General features: G+C 42.0%; 3 protein-coding genes across 4 annotated transcripts; 2 read left to right on the top strand and 1 right to left on the bottom strand.

Annotated features, from left to right (window-relative positions):
- Positions 1-4,263: 4,263 nt before the first annotated feature.
- On the top strand, positions 4,264-8,171 carry LOC105284936 (cuticle protein 21.3). The gene has a single exon (XM_011348810.3). The coding sequence runs from the start codon at positions 6,936-6,938 to the stop codon at positions 7,788-7,790; it is 855 nt and encodes a 284-aa protein (XP_011347112.1). The 5' UTR covers positions 4,264-6,935; the 3' UTR covers positions 7,791-8,171.
- Positions 8,172-9,257: 1,086 nt separating this feature from the next.
- On the top strand, positions 9,258-11,258 carry LOC105284935 (DNA-directed primase/polymerase protein). The gene is made up of 3 exons (XM_011348809.3): positions 9,258-9,828; positions 10,028-10,824; positions 10,962-11,258. The coding sequence occupies exons 1-3, from the start codon at positions 9,514-9,516 to the stop codon at positions 11,185-11,187; spliced, it is 1,338 nt and encodes a 445-aa protein (XP_011347111.1). The 5' UTR covers positions 9,258-9,513; the 3' UTR covers positions 11,188-11,258.
- A 14-nt stretch (positions 11,259-11,272) lies between these two features.
- On the bottom strand, positions 11,273-14,257 carry LOC105284934 (stAR-related lipid transfer protein 7, mitochondrial). 2 transcript variants are annotated; one of them, XM_011348808.3, is made up of 7 exons: positions 13,453-14,257; positions 13,234-13,388; positions 12,888-13,150; positions 12,691-12,818; positions 12,329-12,468; positions 11,888-12,199; positions 11,273-11,799 (listed from the first exon to the last, which is right to left on the bottom strand). In XM_011348808.3, the coding sequence occupies exons 1-7, from the start codon at positions 13,866-13,868 to the stop codon at positions 11,786-11,788; spliced, it is 1,428 nt and encodes a 475-aa protein (XP_011347110.1). In that variant the 5' UTR covers positions 13,869-14,257; the 3' UTR covers positions 11,273-11,785. The 2 variants fall into 2 exon arrangements, with proteins under 2 accessions (XP_011347110.1, XP_011347109.1); XM_011348807.3 differs by having other exon boundaries at positions 11,273-12,199; positions 13,453-14,256.
- Between the last annotated feature and the right edge of the window lie 5,273 nt (positions 14,258-19,530).

Here is a 19,530-nt window from a genome sequence, read left to right as displayed (position 1 = left end):
ATGCTAAAATTCTCACTTTCATTCTTCTCCACATTCACGTTCACACTCACGTACGTACGCTCCAACGCCGAAAGTCCAACGCCGAACGTCCAACGTCCAATGTCCAACGTCCAACGGCCAAGACGCGTGCTCGCGGCCCGCGGCTCGCCAAATCAGCTCATGTGCCGTACGATACGGCAGCTGTCAATTCTGTCAAATTTCTATTCATCAAACACCATGAAATAAATAACACCTTTAACGCCTTTTTTACAATACCATTTCTTATTTGTTATATAATAAATAATTGATCAATATTATTATCCGAAAACATTATTAATATTCAAAAATTAAATAGCGCGCGTAGCGCAAGCCTCTGTTGCTAGTAAAACTCTACATAATGTAGAATGGCAAGAAGATTGTTTTAGTTTTGGAAACGCGACGTTGTAATTTTAGTTTTGTTTTAATAGCGCGGTGATCGCGTTCAGTTTGATATGCGGTTGACGATTTATGTTACTTTGTTTCCGCGGGCGACCACGCAGCGGCGTGAGCAGCGCGAAGAGAGTCGAGATCTGGCAACGAGCGGGTCAAGACGTGTTACGCGCAAGCCAGTTGTTACATTACGTTCTTCTATTTTATTGTACCGTATCTCAGTAAATTCTTGTGTGGATCATCAAGGATTCTTGTCATCTTTATCCCACTTTCGATAACATCCCACAATAATTATATAGAAACATATAAAATTATCTATCAAATATGTCCATACATGTCCATACATACTTTCTCTTGTATAATTTCTCATCACAGATATATATATATATATATATATATATATATATATATATATATAGAACAAATAATATATGTAGAACAAATAAGTAGAAAAGTAATTTGCGCATTCTTTTTGTAAAATTGTGATTTTCTATAATTGTGACATATAATTGTGAGATAATATTTCATACATCGGGCGTGCGCGTATGGTATGTGCGGACGTACGGGCGTATGTGCGGGCGTGTGGGCGGACGTGCGCGAATGTGCGGGTGTATGTGCGGGCGTGCTGATGTACGTACGGGCGTACGGGCGGGCATGCGGGCCAATGACTTTGTCAGAGGCGCAGCTGCTGCGGCGCATCACTTTGCCAGAGGCGCCGCAGCTGGCGAATGACTTTGTCAGAGGCGTCGCAGCTAGCGAATGACATTGTCAGCTAACTGACTCTCTAGCTTGTCAGCTAGCTGACTCTCTAACCCTCTCCGTTCGCGAGATATCGACCATGATGTAAAAACTAGTTTTTCGCTATTATCGCCGGAATGGTGCGTGTGAAGGAAAGTTTAATAAGGGCGTTGGAAAGGGCTCGAAGACCCCCGTCGAATGCCGCTAGATAGAACCCTCTAGCTCGCTCAGTTCGCGAGATATCAAGCATTTTGTAGAAACTAGTTTTTCGCTATTATCTCCGGAACGGTGCGTGTGACGGAAAGTTTAATACCGGTGTTGGAAAGGGATCGAAAAACCCCGTCGAATGCCGCTAGAAAGAACCCTCTATCTCTCTTCGTTCACGAGATATCGAGCGTTTTATAAAACATAGTTTTTCGCATTATTTTTTATATTCCCTAGTTCTCTGCTATTGAAAATACCATAAGTTCAGAAATGAAAAAGTTCTAGTAAAGCAAAGGAATTGCTGTAAAATCACTAAACATGCAGTAAAATCAAAAGAAATGTAGGAAAATCACGGAAAATGCAGTAAAAGCAAAGAAAATGCAGTAAAATCACTGAAAATGCAGTAAAATGAAATAAAATGTAGGAAAATTCCTGAAAATTTAGGAAAATGAAAAATGCAGTAAAAGCAAAGAAAATGTTGTAAAATGACTGAAAATACAGCGAAATCGCTAAAAATGGAAAAAACAAAGAAAATGCATGAAAATTAAAGAAAATGAAATAAAATCATAGAAAATGAAATAACATACTGGAAAATGAAATTCAATCAAAGGAAATGAAAGAAAATAACATCAAATTTAAAAAAAAACAAAATGGCCTTTCTTGTTTCTTGAAAATAAGGTTAAAAATAGCGAAAAACACCCAGCATGCAACGATGCAGGAGGAATCTATAAGATTCAATGGAGTTCCGCGCAAACGCTTAGGCGCTACAGCGCTTCATCGTTTCAGAGCTTCGGTGCTTTGGCGCCATCGCTTAAGCCCGTATCAGACTACGTATTGGAGATTGGAGATTGCGAATTGGAGATTGGAATTTGACCAATCAAAACAAAGCAGACCCAGATTGCTTTGTTCTGATTGGTCAAATTTCAATCTCCAATCTCCAATACGTAGTCTACGCGCTACAGCGTTTAAGAGCTTGAGCGCTTCGGCGCAATAACTTAAGAGCTTCAACGCTTCAGCCCTACGGCGCAATCGCTAAGGCGCTTCAGCTTTAAAATGAGTTTAAAAATATCGAAAACACTCAGCGTGCAACGATACAGGAGGAATCTATAAGATTCCAAGGTTGTTCCTGGCTTAAATTTCGTCCAACAATATTTTCTGAATTTGTTGCTCTCGAAATATTCACGTTTAGAATTTGTTTCTTGCAAAATAAGCTTGAAAATAGCGGAAAACAGACAAATAGCGGATAACACCCAGCGTGCAATGATACAGAAGGAATCCATATGAATTAAAGGTTGCTTCTAGCTTAAATTTCGTCCTGGAACATTTTCCGTATTCGTTGCTCTCGAAATATCCAAGTTTGGAATTTCCGGCAGATTCTGCCAGCAGATTAACGACAAAAAAAAGCGAGCAGAATCTGTAGTACATTCCATCAAGAGACACGGTAGTGTCTCGCGCCAAGTGCATGCCCGTGACCTATCGAGATTATTAGAATATTCGCATAATGTTAAAAAAAACTGACGTAGAAGAAAAAAGAAAAAATGTAGATTTGACAAAATAGATCAGTATAAAGAAAATTCTGATACAATGCTAAACTACAAAACTAAATGAAAAAATATAACGGATTCAAAACAAGATAGATGCTGACTGAAAATTTTGAGAATCGCCTATCGCAATCCCAATGTTTTATTCGAGAAAGTCAAACTGCATTTTGATCGCTTGGCGCATTAGAAATAAAGTCACCTGCCGAGTTTAAAAACAGCTATGGCGAAAATAAGCGCATATTCCGCTCACCGTGATTCTAAAGCATCGATAGATCTTCTCTCTCATAGTTTTATTTGACGGATGTATGCTATTTGCACATTTCTTTACATCTGAGTTACACGTAATGATGCTGCTTGTAGATGATTTGGAACATCGACATATGTGGACTGCGCTTAGGCATAAAAAATATAATTGGCCGCAAGAAAGAGATAGCGACTACCCAAACAGCACCAAGTCGACTGTTAGTTGACTGTCAGTCGGCAGAAGAAGTCTAAAGTCGACTTTAAAAAGTCGAAGTCAGGCTGAATGTCAACTTATAGTCAGCTAATAGTCGACAAATGACTCGACTATAGTCGTCTATCAGTCAGCCAAAAGTGGACTTATAAGTTGACTTTATGGCAATTGAAGTCGACTTTCGAAAATAGTCGACCTTGGGTCGACTTTCAGTCTATAATTAAAGTCGACAATAAACCATCCAACAAATAGTTGACTAAATGTCGACTTAAACAGTTGACTTCAAGTTGACTGAAAAATGCCGACTATCAGCCGGCAAACAGTCATTTGTGCTGTGTGGGTAGTGACGGCCAAGTTCTATAATTAGTATTGAAAAAAAGAGCAATTGGCCGTCACTTCGTTCCCTCTTTGTTTAATTCTAGTGACACGAACGACGCTTTTCGAGGGCTTCCATGTACGGATGGCGCAGTCCATACTATATGTCGGTGTTCCACATCATCTACAAATAGCATTATTACCTGTAACTCAGATGTAAAGAAATGTGCAAATAGCATAATACATCCGCCAGATGAAACTATGTAGGATAGATTACAATCTCGAGCTTACGCAATTCAAATATTCATTTTCATAAAAATTTGATGATTGCCAACGTTGTATTTACCGATCATAAAATAAAGAGTTTAGGGTGATACTGGGTCACGGACGGAAAGAAGAATGGACGCAATCCCTGTGCAAAGTATACTTTTACAAAGGAAAAAGTTCGACATTATGTGAAGGGATATGTCTGTCCGTGACCTAGCACCATCACCTAAAGCGCAGTGGTGATCAACTTTATGACAAAGAGCAGTATTTTGGCAATATTGGCAGTTTTTAGTATTAACAAAATATATAATTTTGTTGTACTTCACACGGTTTTTTTTTTCTTTTTATTGTTGAATAATTAATTAAATTATAATTTTATTACAGATTTGTTTTATTGGAAAGAACAATGACCAAGTATAGTACTGTTTCTGTTTTTCATAAATGTTGAAACATAAATTGAAATATTATTAAGATTGTGTGAAATATTCAAAATGTCGCGTATCTTATTAAAAATTATTCTACTATTTATATGTATATGAATAGAATAATTTTTGCTATTTGCACATTAAATAATTAAAACATATAGATAATTGAAGTATTTATTTTATACATCTTGCATTTTTTTGATTATAAAATAAAATAGAACAAAGTAAATCAAAAAGTAAATCAAGAATAATTACATGCGTACATGCATGCGCGTGTGTAATTTTTCTTGCTTATTTTATTTTCGAAGAAAAGAATGAAAAATAAATACTTCAGTTCTCTAGGTATATGTTTTAATTATGAAAGTTAATATAATATAATACATTAATATAATACACTATATAGCTAATAAAATACTACCTCTTAATTTATGTAGCAATTAATTTTAATACTATATTAAAGTCTCATTAAATATAATCTTCGTAAAATTTAATGTTGAAATCGAGATCATAGTCATTCATTTTCGTGCGTTATCAGTTCATTTATCATTATTCATCATTATGTTCGTCAGCTCATTTATCACTTAGTCGCTGATGAATCCGTTCTTTGATACATATCTCGTATTATTATCAGTATTAAAAGATGAGATTATACGTACTACTTATGCCACTTCATCCTAAATTTTTCATTTTAACATTCCCTTATCCAGCTTGTCCAATGTTCGTGATAATCGGTCAATCGATTTAAAAATTTCCGAGGTAAGGATGAAATTTACAAAGAACTGCCATTCTTATTTCGATCTGTTTTGACATAATCTTTATCCTTCCTTAGGCATAAAACAAGGATAGAACGACAAAGAGCGCGCTAACATCTGTAGAAGCGCGTTCTGAATGTGGGTCATTTAATCATCTCATCTTTACTGAATTATTTAATTTCTCTCTTTCTCTCTCTCTTCAAGACTATGAGATTACATGTATAGGTGAACATCTATTTCATATCTAGTAACGTAATTGGAGCATCTACATAAATATATTACGTATCTCTGCTGTTACATATATATGATGTCTCTTATGTCAGTGCAAGAATTTGGAGAAAGTGTGTCCTTGAGTTCTCTACAATATCACACATATGTGGTGAGTTTATATAAATGAACCATATTACGTAAGGAGACTAATATAATAAAATGGATATATGTATGTAGACACGGGAATTATATTGTTCACCTTCTCTTATTTGCGAATTTGCAATGAATATATGTCAATGCTAAATAGGAGAAAGGAAAATAATTTCTTTATTACATTTACCTCAAAAAAACAATTACTACTTAAGAAATAATTTTTTTCAGTATTAATTATTAATATTATTAGGTGCAAAATGAGCGTTTGGAAGAGAGTTGATATATTTGATTTCTTTTTTAGACAAGAAATCTGTCTTATCCTTTATAGTTTCGTCTGGCAGGTATAACGCTATTTGCGCTTTTTTTTTACATCTGCGTTACAGGTAACAAATGCTACTAGTAGATGATTTGGAATCAAAATGAGCGAAATATGCGCTTACTTCCGCCACAGATTTGAGATAACAAATACGTAATAACAAATTTAAGAATGCGAGTGTGTTTTACCGTTATACGCAACTTTATCACTATGCTAATTTGCTGGTCGTATGTAAATGTAGCCCCATGATCTATTTGTTACTTATCGCTGGACGTTGATTTGCGCGTTAAGCAATCGGAAATCGTTGAAGGCAATCGAAACAAGAGTGAAAAGCAATTATAACAGATAAGCGTCGCACCCTCGACCTTCTCTATCGAGTCATTCTGTACCAAATCTTAATTTCGCGGGGACCACGCCCGGAATTCGTCCATGTCCCCCCTCGAGCGACTATCCTACTTCTCCTTTGCACCTTCGTATGCTCCTTTCTTAATGATTTCCCACAAAGAAGTTCCATGTACGTTTCCCCTCTCCCATCAGCCATGCCCAATCACCTCGAACAAGGTAGTGTGCCCAAAATTCGATTGAACCCCCTACAGTCTTGCTCGCATATAAATAGTGGTCGACAGCTACCATTTCGGCAGAACCAAGTAGTTGTTCCACTTCAGACAAGCAAAATGGCATTCAAGGTAAGCAAAGCAAAGCACGCCAACATAGTCGCGAGATTATATTGACACCTTAATGTGCACTGAGTAACACACGAATACAAAGATTTCGCTTTCGACGTGTTAAGAAAAAGATGTGGAAGAATTACTCCGATGGAAGAACTTGGTAAAATCGACATGTACTTAGCTGTAGATAACCAGTACTAAGACAAAGTACTAATTTCGAACATCTCTCACTTTAATCAATTTGCATATCATGTTATACATTTCAATGTATATACAGAGTAAGACGGATACCTAATCATGGATAAATAAATTTTAATAATTTTAGTATCCTGGAGACGAGCGGATACTTTCATTTAAAAATTGCATCTATGATCAATTTACTATAATATAGATATGTATATTTACTGGTAGAATTAATTCTCGTCTCACAGAACAACACATTCAATCGCGTTAACATCGACACATTACTGATACTGATGACAAGATGCTTCTTGTGCAGTTCATAGTACTCGCAGCCTTCGTGGCAGTGGCGAGCGCCGGTGGTCCGGCTGCCTATGACATCGGCACGCTGTCTGCCGATCACAGTAGCATCGGCTACAGCCAGGAGTCCACGCAGAAGGGCTACGCCGGCCAGAACGTCGTGTCCACGTACAGCAGGGCCGAGGACTCCGCGCACTCGTCCGTGCGTGTCAGCAACAGCCACGTGAGCAACGACGCTCTGCTGGAGCACCACGCAATCGGCTACGCCGCTGCCGCGCCGGTCATCACGAAGGCATACGCCGCGCCGACCTTGGCCAAGCCCATCATCGCGGCACAACCCGTGATCGCCAAAGCCGCTTACGCCGCTCACCCTGGCCCAGTGCTCGCCAAGACCGCCTATGCCGCCGCACCCGCTTATGGATACGCGGCTGCCCCGGTTCTGGCCAAGACGACGTACGCCGCACCCGCTGCCTACGGCTACGCCGCACCCGCCGCCTACGGCTACGCCAGCCCGCTCCTCGCTAAGAGCTACGCCGCGCCGGCGGTTGTCGCCAAGACCGCCGCGTACACCACGTACGCCGCGCCGGCCACCCCCGTGATCGCCAAGGCCACTTACGCCCCGTTTGCACCCGCGACCACCACCTACGCCGCTGCCGCTCCGCTCATCACCAAGACGACCTATGCCGCCGCTCCGATCCTTGCCAAGACCGCGATCGCTGCCGCACCGGCGTACACTACCTACGCCGCGCACCCCGCGCCGATAGTCGCCAAGACCTACGCCGCCCCTTACTCGTACGAGACCGCCGCCCCCGTGGCGCACGCCACCTTCAGCGGCTTCGGCACCAGCTACGCCTGGTAAACCGATCGTACGATACGACCGGTACACGCGCGCTTCATATGCCGAGTACGCGTATAAGCGGTTGACCACGTGACCACAATTTCCGAGACTGCGATCTCCTCGACGATGTATTTCCTTCGGTACATGCGCAAGATTCTCTCATTACGTAGAATGTGTACATAATATATATTTATACGTTTTTGTATCGATATTTATACCTCGCACTCTCGGTGCACGAAAATATTTTATTTTATATACGGAACTCTTTCAGGATATATGCAGTTTTGAGATATACAGTTTTTTTTTTTTACCGAAGACGTTTTGCAGAGATTAGTAGCGAATAGGAGTCTTATTGTATTAGATACCAATAAAGCGGACTTGTTAACATGACGGGCATGTCTATGTTTTTACTATGATTCGATTCGAATTTCTTTCTTTTCTTCTCATTTATTTTCCTTCTCGTGAAATCGACACATCCGATAGTTCTGTGTACATTGTTATTCACGTACATGAGTCACTAATTCAGCATTGACAGAAAGAAAGTCACGTACACGGGTGAATAACGATCGTACAAAAGATTAGGATACAATGAATAACAGAGTATGTTCTGACGTCGTCGTGTCGAACGAAATGCGCCTAATTTCCCGTTGAAATTCAAAAGAATTTGCATACGATGGATAATCAAAGTGTACCGATCATTTCACGATGTCATTGCATGGATCCGAACTGAACACAGTGGCGGACCAGCCACTTTCACATGCGACCGGTTCTCGTAATTTCGGGCAACGGTTACGATGATGAAATCAATGCGCGATCTAATTTCTTGGAGCAGAATCTGTCGCGACAGTTTAGTGAATATTTCCAACGCTTGAACAATCAAATAAATTGCAATATCGGAACATTTCGCAGTTTTTTTTATAGATTTAGATGTCGTAGGATGTAAAACTCAGAAATCGATGCAAACATCGAGTAACGCTGCGATAAATATGTTGTTCGGTAAGGAAAGACTTTGGAAACGAAGGAACATAACAGTTTAGTTGAGTCGCTTTATCCAACCAATCGACAAGTTTTCGAGAGAGTCGTTTGTCGCTATCGAAACGAGTGACAAGTCGATAAATAAATAGCATCGACATAAATAAATTTTTTGGACAATTCACTTATGAGACAATTCGAATAAAAGAGCAATACGATATTAATATAATTATTAGTGCTCATTCTATTAAAATTATTCACAGTTTTTATTTTGCAAGATAAAAGCTGCGCTTGCTACTTTTTTTTCTATTTCAGAAATATCGATATACTTTTATTTCACATACTGATAAATATATATATACATATATATTTATCATATATATATATATATTTTCTATTCTTGCTTCTTTACGTAGCATTAATATATTCTAATTATATTTCTCTTACACGCGCGTATATGTATAACTAATTTTTTTTTTACAAGTACTCTCTTTTCTACTTTCTCTTTTTTCCTTTTCAACTTTGCGCCTACATTTGGGATCGATTTTTGATTGGATCATTGTGCGCATCCGTCACTATCGATACATCATCGCGATTACAAATGGCTGTGCGCATAATTGGCGGGAAACTGTCAGATGGACTTGACACGTGGCACAACACGTTTGTGGAAGAAATACGCATAGATAGACAACGCAGATATGTTGCCTCGCAATTTTCTTGCAGCAAAATGACATCGACTGCATAAATTGCGCGCTCGTACACGAAATCGGAGATGGAGCCGATCAGCACGGAGAAGTTTTACGGCAGCAAAGTACGCGAAGAACGCAAGCCCAAGTCCAACGTTTGCTGGGTGACACATCGGACCATGCCGTCGCACATACTGGGTCCCACGCAATATTGGCAGGAATTTTACAAACAGGCGGACGCACTGGCCGCTGCTACCGAACGTAGCACGAAAACGGACACGCTCTGCACCTTCGTGTACCAGCGAGCCAGCGATGGCAGCCGCAGATTCGTCGTTGCGCATCCGGAGGTCTACTGGTGGCACTACAAGGCCAGAGCGCAGGAAGAGAGATGCTCGTACGAGGTGAGGACTCACAATTTGTTATATACAATTATTTCACACAATTTGCTCGTCAGTAGTAGAACGTTTCAATGTTTCCGTTGGACCTTTAAAGGACGCAACTTTGGGTGATTCGATGATTCCAAGCAGTGAATAGTCTTTCTCTCAATCGTTTCTTAAGTGCTACGAAGATGTTTGTAGAGAGTTGTTGTAAATTAAACAGGTAATACCGGAAGGTTCACCATGTTGGTTGTATCTGGATTTAGAGTATCGGATGGAACTGAATCGTCACTGCGACGGATCGCGCATGACCAGTACACTGATAGACATCATACGTGCCTATTTACTTAATCGCTATCACTTGCTGTGTGATAGAAGCAACTTTTTAATACTGGATTCCACGTCCAGCGAGAAATTCAGCCGGCATGTTATTTTTACCATGAAGGACGTGTCCTTTAAGGACAACTCGCACGTCGGAAGATTCGTGAAAACCATATGCAGTGACATCATGCTACACTTGAAATCGGATGTGCAGACACAGGGGATTTTAAGTCACTTCGATAAGGCGGACATTGACGAAATGCTCGTGGAGACGGACCGCGGCAAGAGATTGTTCATCGATCACGGTGTCTATACGAAGAACAGACATTTCAGACTCTATTTGTCCACCAAGTGGGGAAAACAATCGTACTTGACGGTCTCCACGGATTGCACGCACATGCCAGTGAACAAGTGCAGGGAGAAGGATCTCGGGATCTTCTTGGATTCCTTGATATCGTATTTCCCAGACAAACACCATTTGATCCTGTTGGAGTTCTTTAATCAGAGTGACGTGAAGACTCGACTCTATACGAGAGCAACGCCGACGCAGTCCACTCACGAGGATGAAAAACAGAAACGGGCCTCGCCGTATCCCGAACTAGACAGATACGTTCGCGGTATCGTCGATCCCGGCAAGATACGAGTCGCGAGGTATTCCGATAAAACGAAAACGCTGAGATACGAAATTTACGGTAACAGGTACGTGTGATCGCAATAAGGTGGACGCACAGCTATTTCACATAGTCAGTTTGTTTTTATTTTGCTATGTACAACTATCGTGCTACAAAGCTGACAAAATATTGCATGGTACTACTATTTTGTACATTATTTTACAGATACTGCGAGAACATTGGCAGGTGTCACAAAAGCAACAACGTGTACTGGATCGTGGATCTGAACCAGAAAGCAATGTACCAGAAGTGTCACGATGCGGATTGCTCGGGTTTCGCGTCCGCACCCAAGAGCTTGCCGGAAGAGATCGTTTTTATGTTAGACACAGAAGGCGACACTCTCATATCTCGTGCAGAGATAGACGAAGAGGTTGCACATAAACATATTTGAGATTTGTCTTTTATATTGAAGAAATATATTTTTTAGTGTATTGTAAATTGTTTGTATAAAAGTATATATACAAATGCTCGTTTAATTGTTTCTCAATAAATTTATTTTTAACACGCCTTTGTTTCTAATAATAATAATGCCCTTCAACAAATTGTACATTGGCAAGCGATAAAACATGATATATAACTTATGCGTTTCGTGTTTCACGGAATAAATGACGCACTAACGCATGCGGTTGATTAACGCGATGATTATGCTAATGGAAATTATTAAAATTTTATTTCCTACGAAACGATACGTTGCGCGACATTTGTATATTATAATTCACAATATATTTATATATTGATATATTGTATCAAACAATATATGTAAATGTAAATGTAATATACATGTACAAGTATATCTTTATACTTAAAGGTGCACTGAATTCGGTTTGTTTTGTACAGATCTGTTTGCCACGTAAATTATTAAATCTTGACCGACTTTTACTCCATCGTATTCTTGTAATCTAAAGCAGTATTGCACACATCGTTATACACATCCATAAATCTGTTTTACATCTTTAACGATGGTATATTATTATCGCTTCCACGCGAGGTCACGTTAAAATATCTGCTAGTTGAAAGTTATTTCATTAAATCCAATTGTCATAAGTTAAAAAGTGCGAATAACTTGGTGAGATAAAAATAGTGCAATAAACCTTGCTCCTCTTTCGGTGCGGAATTCGTCGTGTCGTTCTTGTTCTGACTCTCCACGGTATCATTCTTCTGCTGTACATTATGTGGTAGATGTAACTTGCTAATATCATCAGCAGACTCATCTCGCTCATCCTTATAATTCTTCATTGATTTTCCATTGTCATTATTATTGCTCAACTTGTCCTTCGCATCGGCTTCGACTTGCTCTTTGGAAATATCCCCCAACGGAAGATGACCAGCATCGGTTATGCTCTGTTTATATTTCTGATAATCCTTTGAAGCCTGCCTCATACGAACTAGAAAGTCTGGTAAGCCTAAAATACGCATAATAAATAAAGTATTAAAATATATTATACATATATAATAAAACTATAATATGCAACGAGTGACAAGATCTTCACTAAAGTATTATAATAAATCATTTCAGCTGTGGAGGAACAAACCTCTCAACGCTACCCAGGCAGTAACAGCAGACGGTACAGCAACGCCTGGATCATCAAAGTACGTGAGTCCGAATTCAATCCCCGGCTCGTGGAATTTCGTATAAGGTTTTATCACCATGTACGACCAATATGTCCTGACTCTGTCACATGCAGATTATTCATTGACTAAATTGACGGAATTCAAGGTTCCACCTTAATTTGTAACTCTAACAACTTGAATATTTACAAGTACTGAATTAAATTATTCTACACACACATGCGCGCGCGCGCGCGCGTGTGCACGTACCCACGCAGTCAGATTATAGCTATATTATTTTTTTAATTATCTTTTCTAATTGTATTTAACTTGTCTTTCTCTTCACCTGTAAGTCCCTCGCCTCTCCGGTACGTCAGGATGCTCCGTTACTCGGCTGACGATGATCACGAGGCCCTTATCATTATCCACGACCCACCGTCGTTGATACACGTAATCTCTGTTTGAAAATAATTTCTGCACAATGCAAGTTAATTATTAAGTGAAAGCGCGTATCTAACATGAAATACATTATATTGTATTTACAGGCCAGATCATTTCCCAGTGGATGATGTCGGTACTGTGATCGGTGGATGACTCTGTATCCGGATCGGTCTCAATAATCTGCAACTCCTGAGCGGTAGGATCCCATTTCTTCCTATAATCTACGTCGATTTGTACTTGTAAGAAGTCATTGGCAGTGACGTCGGCAAACGAACCGTACACTTTGTACGCGAATAATCCTCCGACTTCCTTTCTTCTCCATATCAGCATGTCCTGGCGCTCGATGAAAGGCTGCCAATCTTCCACTGTAATTTCATACGTGTATTACACGCAAATCGAATGCAAATGTAAGATTTCAAACTGTTTTTTAGTCGGAAGAAATACTCACGCTCTTGGTTGGAAGCGGCAGAGGGCTGTACACCGTTACACTTACAGTACTTTATGTCAGGCTGCACAATGTCGATGACGATTCGCAGGTGACACTTGGCGCAAACCACCGTGGAGTCTCGCAGCTTGTAAATCCCCTCGATCTCGTGATTGTATCTGCAAGTTGAGTCTGATTAGAGCAGAGTCAGCGAGAAGAGTAACCTCCCAGGGAGAAAGTTACGTCTGAATTTCCTCGTCGCTTATCCTGTCACGGTCCCAATTGTAGGCGGTGACGCCGGTCGCGCTTATCAGGAAGCCCTTGGCGTTCCTGGCGACGCGCCGCCTCCAGGAGCGCATGAACTCCCTGAGCGCCGTCTCGTCCCATATCCTCGTGTACAGGTGAAATATCTGCATGCACCGTCGCACCCGCTGCGCCGCCACGAACTCGAACTGCCGCTTGCAGGTCTGTGCCACCTGGCTGCTCTGTTCCCGCAGCCACATGCTTATCCGCCTGCGGTAGCCGCCGAACCTGCCGCGGCCCGGATTGCCGCGGTGCTCCAACACGAGCGCTAACCTGCTAACGTTGCACGCGTGACTAGTATGATGACTGGAGTTGAAACGTCGCAGAGCGTGCCTGGTCACTTTCCACGAATACATCTCGCTCGACGTTTCGCCCCGACTACCTCGGTGTCGATTTTACGTTCCGGATACACGTCAGTCGGTCCGTTCGACCGATCGCATTCGCGGCTCGTCGGAAAGCCTCGCGGGTAAACGACAGCGTAATGTTACGCGCGATGATATTACGTGACGATTACGCGCGCCGGTCCTCGATTCGTGCTCTGCTGACGACGAGCAAGTTGCGCGCGGATCACGTGTGCCGTGTGCCGTGTGCCGTGTGCCGTGTGCCGTGTGTGTAAGAAGCGGAGACTTTAACTCGAGATGCGCCCGATCGGCCGCCGTGCGAGCGAATTGGCAAATGCACGAATGCACGCGAGAAGCCGAGGAAAGCATGACCATAGAGCCGCGTAACTGCGCGCATGCGCCCGTTGTTCAGAGAGGAACGAAGACGGAAGAGGCTGGTGCGCGAACATGTGCTTTTCGGACGGCCCGCAATTCGTCGTGCCGAGCTGTCGGTAGATTGCCATTCGTCAGGCGGTCTTGAGATACCGTGCCAAGTTATTAAAGGTTTCTTCAAGGTGTTGCGATTGATTTGTATTTTTGTTTGTTGCGTACGTAGTTTTTATTATTTGTTATTAGTTGCCTATTTTTTATTATTGTATATATAACGTGTATCGGCGAAAATATAAATTGTTTGTAAAATGCGTATATTGAATTTCAAAAAGTAGCGTTACAAGAACGATCAGTTTCTGGTGCAGCTGATCTTATCGTGCGATACTGTTCCATAAGACGCGTGCGTACGCGGATAGTATTAATATAAAAAGAATAATAAATTATATGGATCAATGAAGCATTGTTTGCTTGAATTTGAAACGTGAGCTCATCGTACACGCGCACACACACAAGCGGGAATAAAGATCGGCGACGACAGCACAGGCGGGATATTTCGGATATCGTTTTTTTATTAACGTTTTATCAGTTACAATTTTGATTACATACATATAATGCGGATTCTTCTTTAAACACATGGTTGCTATGATACAAATGACGAGGATAAAAATTTGGAGTGCGTAAAAATGTAATTAGATGACAATACTTTTTACTTTTCTTCACGTTTTCTTCCTTTCTTTCCTTTCTTCTTATTACTTCATTGGTCATGGCGATGGGTCAACGTTGAACGTATATTAATATAATATACCGCGGTTTGGCCCATGTCCATACTAAGTAGGTATGTAATATCCTTGATCGCAATTGAATCGTTCCCTAATTCGCTAATATTTTACATGCTATCGGTGCGCAATCGTCGCTCAAGACTGGTCCGGTATTAGCGATCTGATCGATCTCGGAACTGTGCTCTTCGCATCGACCACAAAGGCATGGATTCAGTACCAAATTCAGAGGACGGTATTTACAGAAGTACCAACGACAGTGAATCGGCAATGTACTTCGCCGCCGGCGGATATTGTGCTTACATTTAGCGATACGTTCCTCTCTCGATCTCTCGCTCAATTCCGAGTGATTTACGATCGAATGTCTCTTCGGGGAGCGCCAACCGTTAAGTATCGGCCAACAGAGATGAGGAAAGAAAGTTTAGTTGATCAACGACAATCTGGTTAGCCCTGATCAAAGTCGGCATTAAAATTTTACTAATACTTCTTTCGTTCAAATAACTCTTCCTTTTCCTCTTTTGGCTTATGGCGCCTGTAAAAAAAATAACTAGATACTCATTAGACGGAAATATTAGACGCAAAACCGTTCTTCCTGAAAGAGATCTACTTTGGAATCACGTTTTCCTCCCGCACGATTCGGTAATTTAGATGACGCAGTAGTAGTCGGACATGTGCACGGATGGGAGGACGAGGCAAAGTCTTTTCGGGGACCATCAGGGTGCACGGACGCGAACGGGAAAAAGTCCTCTGAACTTGGAACAACGATGGACTGCCTGCGCGTGTGTCCGTCGTGCAGCGACGAATGGCACGTTTCCCATTCTCTCTCTTTATCATTATACACAGGACTGACCATTTATCAACAATTATTTGGGATTACCGTCCTTTAGGTTTAATAACGTAGGTGGGTCGATGACAGGGTGGGTCACTAATCGCGGCTACGTAACATTCGATTTCCGTGTTGTTTCCGTAACGCTAGTCCGCTTCTCCTGAGATTCGGTCGGTGATATGCAATTTGATTCGTAGAGAGCTCGAGATCCTGCGTAGATCACAGTGCAATAATCAGAGAGCGTCTATCTATTCCGGATAATATGAATCAATACGTTCAATAGTGATGATCGGAGCACGACTTTGCGATCATCTTGTACGAAAGAAACTTGGTGAGAATTTCTTGCATACTCCTTTCACATTTCTTCTGCTTTCCGTTACAGAAATTAAAGGCGAAGCAAGAATCTTTGACGTAAATGTGGGCGATAAAATTACTTAAAAGAAAACAACAACAAAACTTATTGAATCACTAAAAACGCCTAATGAGGAACTTTGATTGCAAAGATCAGTCCTACGTCCCGAAGAATTTGTCAACGCGGATCGAGTCAACGAGAAGGAAGTGACGATGATAAACGTGATGATCATTCGGCTGCTCAGTCCAAAGCTCACAAGTAGCGCTTTTGAATACGATACGCACCCTTCTTATCCCTGAGCCAAAATGTACTTGAGATCTTTCCGACTCAGAACCGAATCATACGACGAAGATTCTTGTGTGCCGATGAAGCTGAATTAATGACGAATGAAGACTTGGATGTTGATTCATTCTACTTATTTAATTAAGGCAATCTATGTTCAAGAAAGTAAATTAGCTTAATTTTCTATCAGTCTGAGAGAGAATGCCACAATTTTCATCGATTCTCCTGAATCTAATTCGCCAAAGATATTGTGTAAAAAATCTGAAAGAAATAAATACACGTACGGGTATTCGTGTGTACACACGAATTCATCAAAGCTGTATAAAAAATATCTTCCACTCGTGACAAGTGCTTCATTCGTGCACCAAAGCTGTGTTAGAGCTGTACAGTATGCAAATCAAAAGCGGTCTCAGCCAAATTAGACGGAAATAGATGATTCATCAACGAGATTGCCCAGCCCTTTGATTGCCCACGAGTGTCGGAGGATCGTGCGACACACAAGGACCGTAATTAACGCGAAATCACATTACGCAATTACGAATAATACGCGCCGTCGGGTTCAGGACCTTTCGCGAATACGCGCGTCTTCTGGTACACGCGGATTCTCTCCGAGGCGTCTCACCCAGAAAACGAGACGCGTCACTTCAAAGGACTTCAGGTATTTAAGTATCCGCGACGCGCCATCTCTTTCGATGTTGCTTGTATCCATCGTTTTATATCTCGACGCACGTTCCTCCTCGTACGAGAAACTACGCGCGATGCGTGTATTTGAAGAAGCTTCTTTTCTATCGCGTCCGAAGAAACGGCGACGGAACGGAAAGAGAAGCGAAAGTGAGATGCGCATTCGAAAAACGAAACCAAACGCCGCCTCCTCGCGGATTAATGCGTGACCCCGGGACATCCACCTGCGACCGACTGTCATTTTATTATACGACCGATAATACTTTCACGGAGCCCGCCGAGGCGCGCGGGCTCCGCTTCCTTTTACGCGTGACTCGAGACCCGACACGTGTGACCACGCACGGCGACGAACGACCACCGAGATACCGCAGGGGATGCAGCCCCCTAAGCACGCGACAACTCTTCTCTCGGAGGACTTTGTCCGGAGTTGAAGCAACTCCCGATTGAAGAGATGTGACCGAGCCTTATGTAACTGTGTACCTCGCCTCTCGCATCGCGGCTATTCTGGACGCTGTTCCGAACTGCATTGTCAACTATGTTCGAACGTAGCAGTCGAGATTTATCCAGCTGGTGTAGACGGATGTGCGCGCCAGAGAATTCGCGCAAGTAGATAGATATCGATGTTTCGCTTTCGCGTCAAGAGACGTAAGGAACGCGAGTGTCCGATGACACTTACCCGAAGCTTCATCGGTTGACTCTAATCGGTTGGTTCAGAGTTTGTTAACTTGGCTTCAGCGTATTCCTGTGTGAGGCTTGAGGGAGGCGAGGGAATCGACGGAAGTATCAATGGTGCGGGTTGATTATCATCGGTAAAACTGGCTCTAAAATGTGCGTCGGTCTTTCATTTAATCATACATGATCGTGCTTGCTCCGTGGGTGTGACTGACTAGTCTACAAGATTATGTGGAACGTCGAGAGCCTCGTTTTGCTACTAAATGTTACCGTTTACCGCGCGCCTGCGGATATCGGACTTTGCATCGAGCAATCCCCCAGTGTGCGTTCTTCTCTTACACGAGGAATAACATGAGAGGAGTCGTTGCCACTCGAGGCAGAGCGATGCACTTTCTTCCGGCGTGGATCTCTATAAAATTCGCCAATACGTGTTCGCCACCGCCACCGCGACTCCGTTTCGAGCCTCGTCGGGCGTATCGGGCCCGATACTTTCAAAAGTTTTCGGCCTTAGGCCCGAGGAGAACGACGCCACGAGAATCCCCTGGCTTTTCGGTGCGCGCTTCCGCCGACAATCAAGAATTTCTTCGCCTATTAATGCTTATTATTTCGTGTATTTTGTTTTTCCTTTTTTTTGTCGTTTAAATTCAATTCACATTATTAGGGTATAATAATTAATTAATTAATTAATTAATTAATTATAATAGTATCATTATAATTCGTAATAATATACAACATTTGTCAATAGATCATTTATGCTAAAACCCACTGTATGCTCGTGTCGAAATCATTCGGTCGGTCATCCTCATGCTCTCTTGTGCACATGTACACGCATACACCTGCGCGCGTCCGCACGCCCGCATTCACACGCGTATGCTCCTAACGTGCGGTCATTCTCTCTTCTTTTAGCTTCGCATCCCTGTCTCCCGTTCTGTCTACACACGCACACGAGTGTACTTAACGAAATACATCTCTCCCTCTCTCTCCTTTCGCACACTCACGCTGTGGGACTGTACTGGCTTCACGCGTGACTTATCTAACTAATCCATGTTTCCATGTGTGTGATTCTAGGACATGGATGTGTGTGGCGTGTGTGAACGCGAGCGCGCGGATGGTTCATTTTTCTCTTTTCAAACACGCAACTCATCGCCTGTTCTCGGTGTAAGCTCTATCGTGCACACAAGTTACAGTTGTTCTTTTGTGTGTGTGTGTGTGTGTGTGTGTGTGTGTGTGTGTGTGTGGGCGCGCGCGCGCGCGCGTGTGTATGCGTGTAGCCTGCAGTGTTTGGATTAAAACAAAATAAATAAATAAAAAAGAAGAAATCATACAGCGATTCGCATTAAAAATTACTGACAGAACGAAATGAAAGCGATTCGCTCTCGGAAAGAGAGGGAGCGAGAGAGAGACGTATAGATACATGAATGGTATGTGATGTGCATATGTATGAGAGTGATAATGATTGTTTTGTACATACGTAGAATGTATTCTCGTGTATTCCGTCTGACTTGTACTTTCCATCGTCAAACGAACAAGTTCCACGGGAATATAATGAAGCGTCGCTTTCACGTGTATACAAACGATTTAAATATATTTACATGTATATATATATCGCTCGTTTTCTCTCTCTCCCTCTCTCGCTCGTTTCCCTTTCCTGCGCGGGTCTTTCGCGTTGAAGGAACGACGAAAAGTCCAACGAAGTGACCCGTCCGCTCGCAGGCTCCT

Source organism: Ooceraea biroi, chromosome 5, assembly GCF_003672135.1.
Source record: "Ooceraea biroi isolate clonal line C1 chromosome 5, Obir_v5.4, whole genome shotgun sequence".
In the NCBI taxonomy this organism is placed as follows: domain Eukaryota; kingdom Metazoa; phylum Arthropoda; class Insecta; order Hymenoptera; family Formicidae; genus Ooceraea; species Ooceraea biroi.
Note: the sequence above shows the minus strand (reverse complement) of the source record. Positions and strands in the feature narration are given on the sequence as shown.

Coding starts and splice junctions, on each gene's coding strand:
- LOC105284936 (XM_011348810.3), top strand. CDS start 6,936: ATGCTTCTTGTGCAGTTCATAGTACTCGCAGCCTTCGTGGCAGTGGCG.
- LOC105284935 (XM_011348809.3), top strand. CDS start 9,514: ATGGAGCCGATCAGCACGGAGAAGTTTTACGGCAGCAAAGTACGCGAA. Junction 9,829..10,027: donor AAGAGAGATGCTCGTACGAG/GTGAGGACTCAC, acceptor TAAATTAAACAG/GTAATACCGGAAGGTTCACC. Junction 10,825..10,961: donor TACGAAATTTACGGTAACAG/GTACGTGTGATC, acceptor ATTATTTTACAG/ATACTGCGAGAACATTGGCA.
- LOC105284934 (XM_011348807.3), bottom strand. CDS start 13,868: ATGTATTCGTGGAAAGTGACCAGGCACGCTCTGCGACGTTTCAACTCC. Junction 12,819..12,887: donor ACTGGGAAATGATCTGGCCT/GTAAATACAATA, acceptor TGCATTGTGCAG/AAATTATTTTCAAACAGAGA. Junction 12,469..12,690: donor GAGAGGCGAGGGACTTACAG/GTGAAGAGAAAG, acceptor TGCATGTGACAG/AGTCAGGACATATTGGTCGT.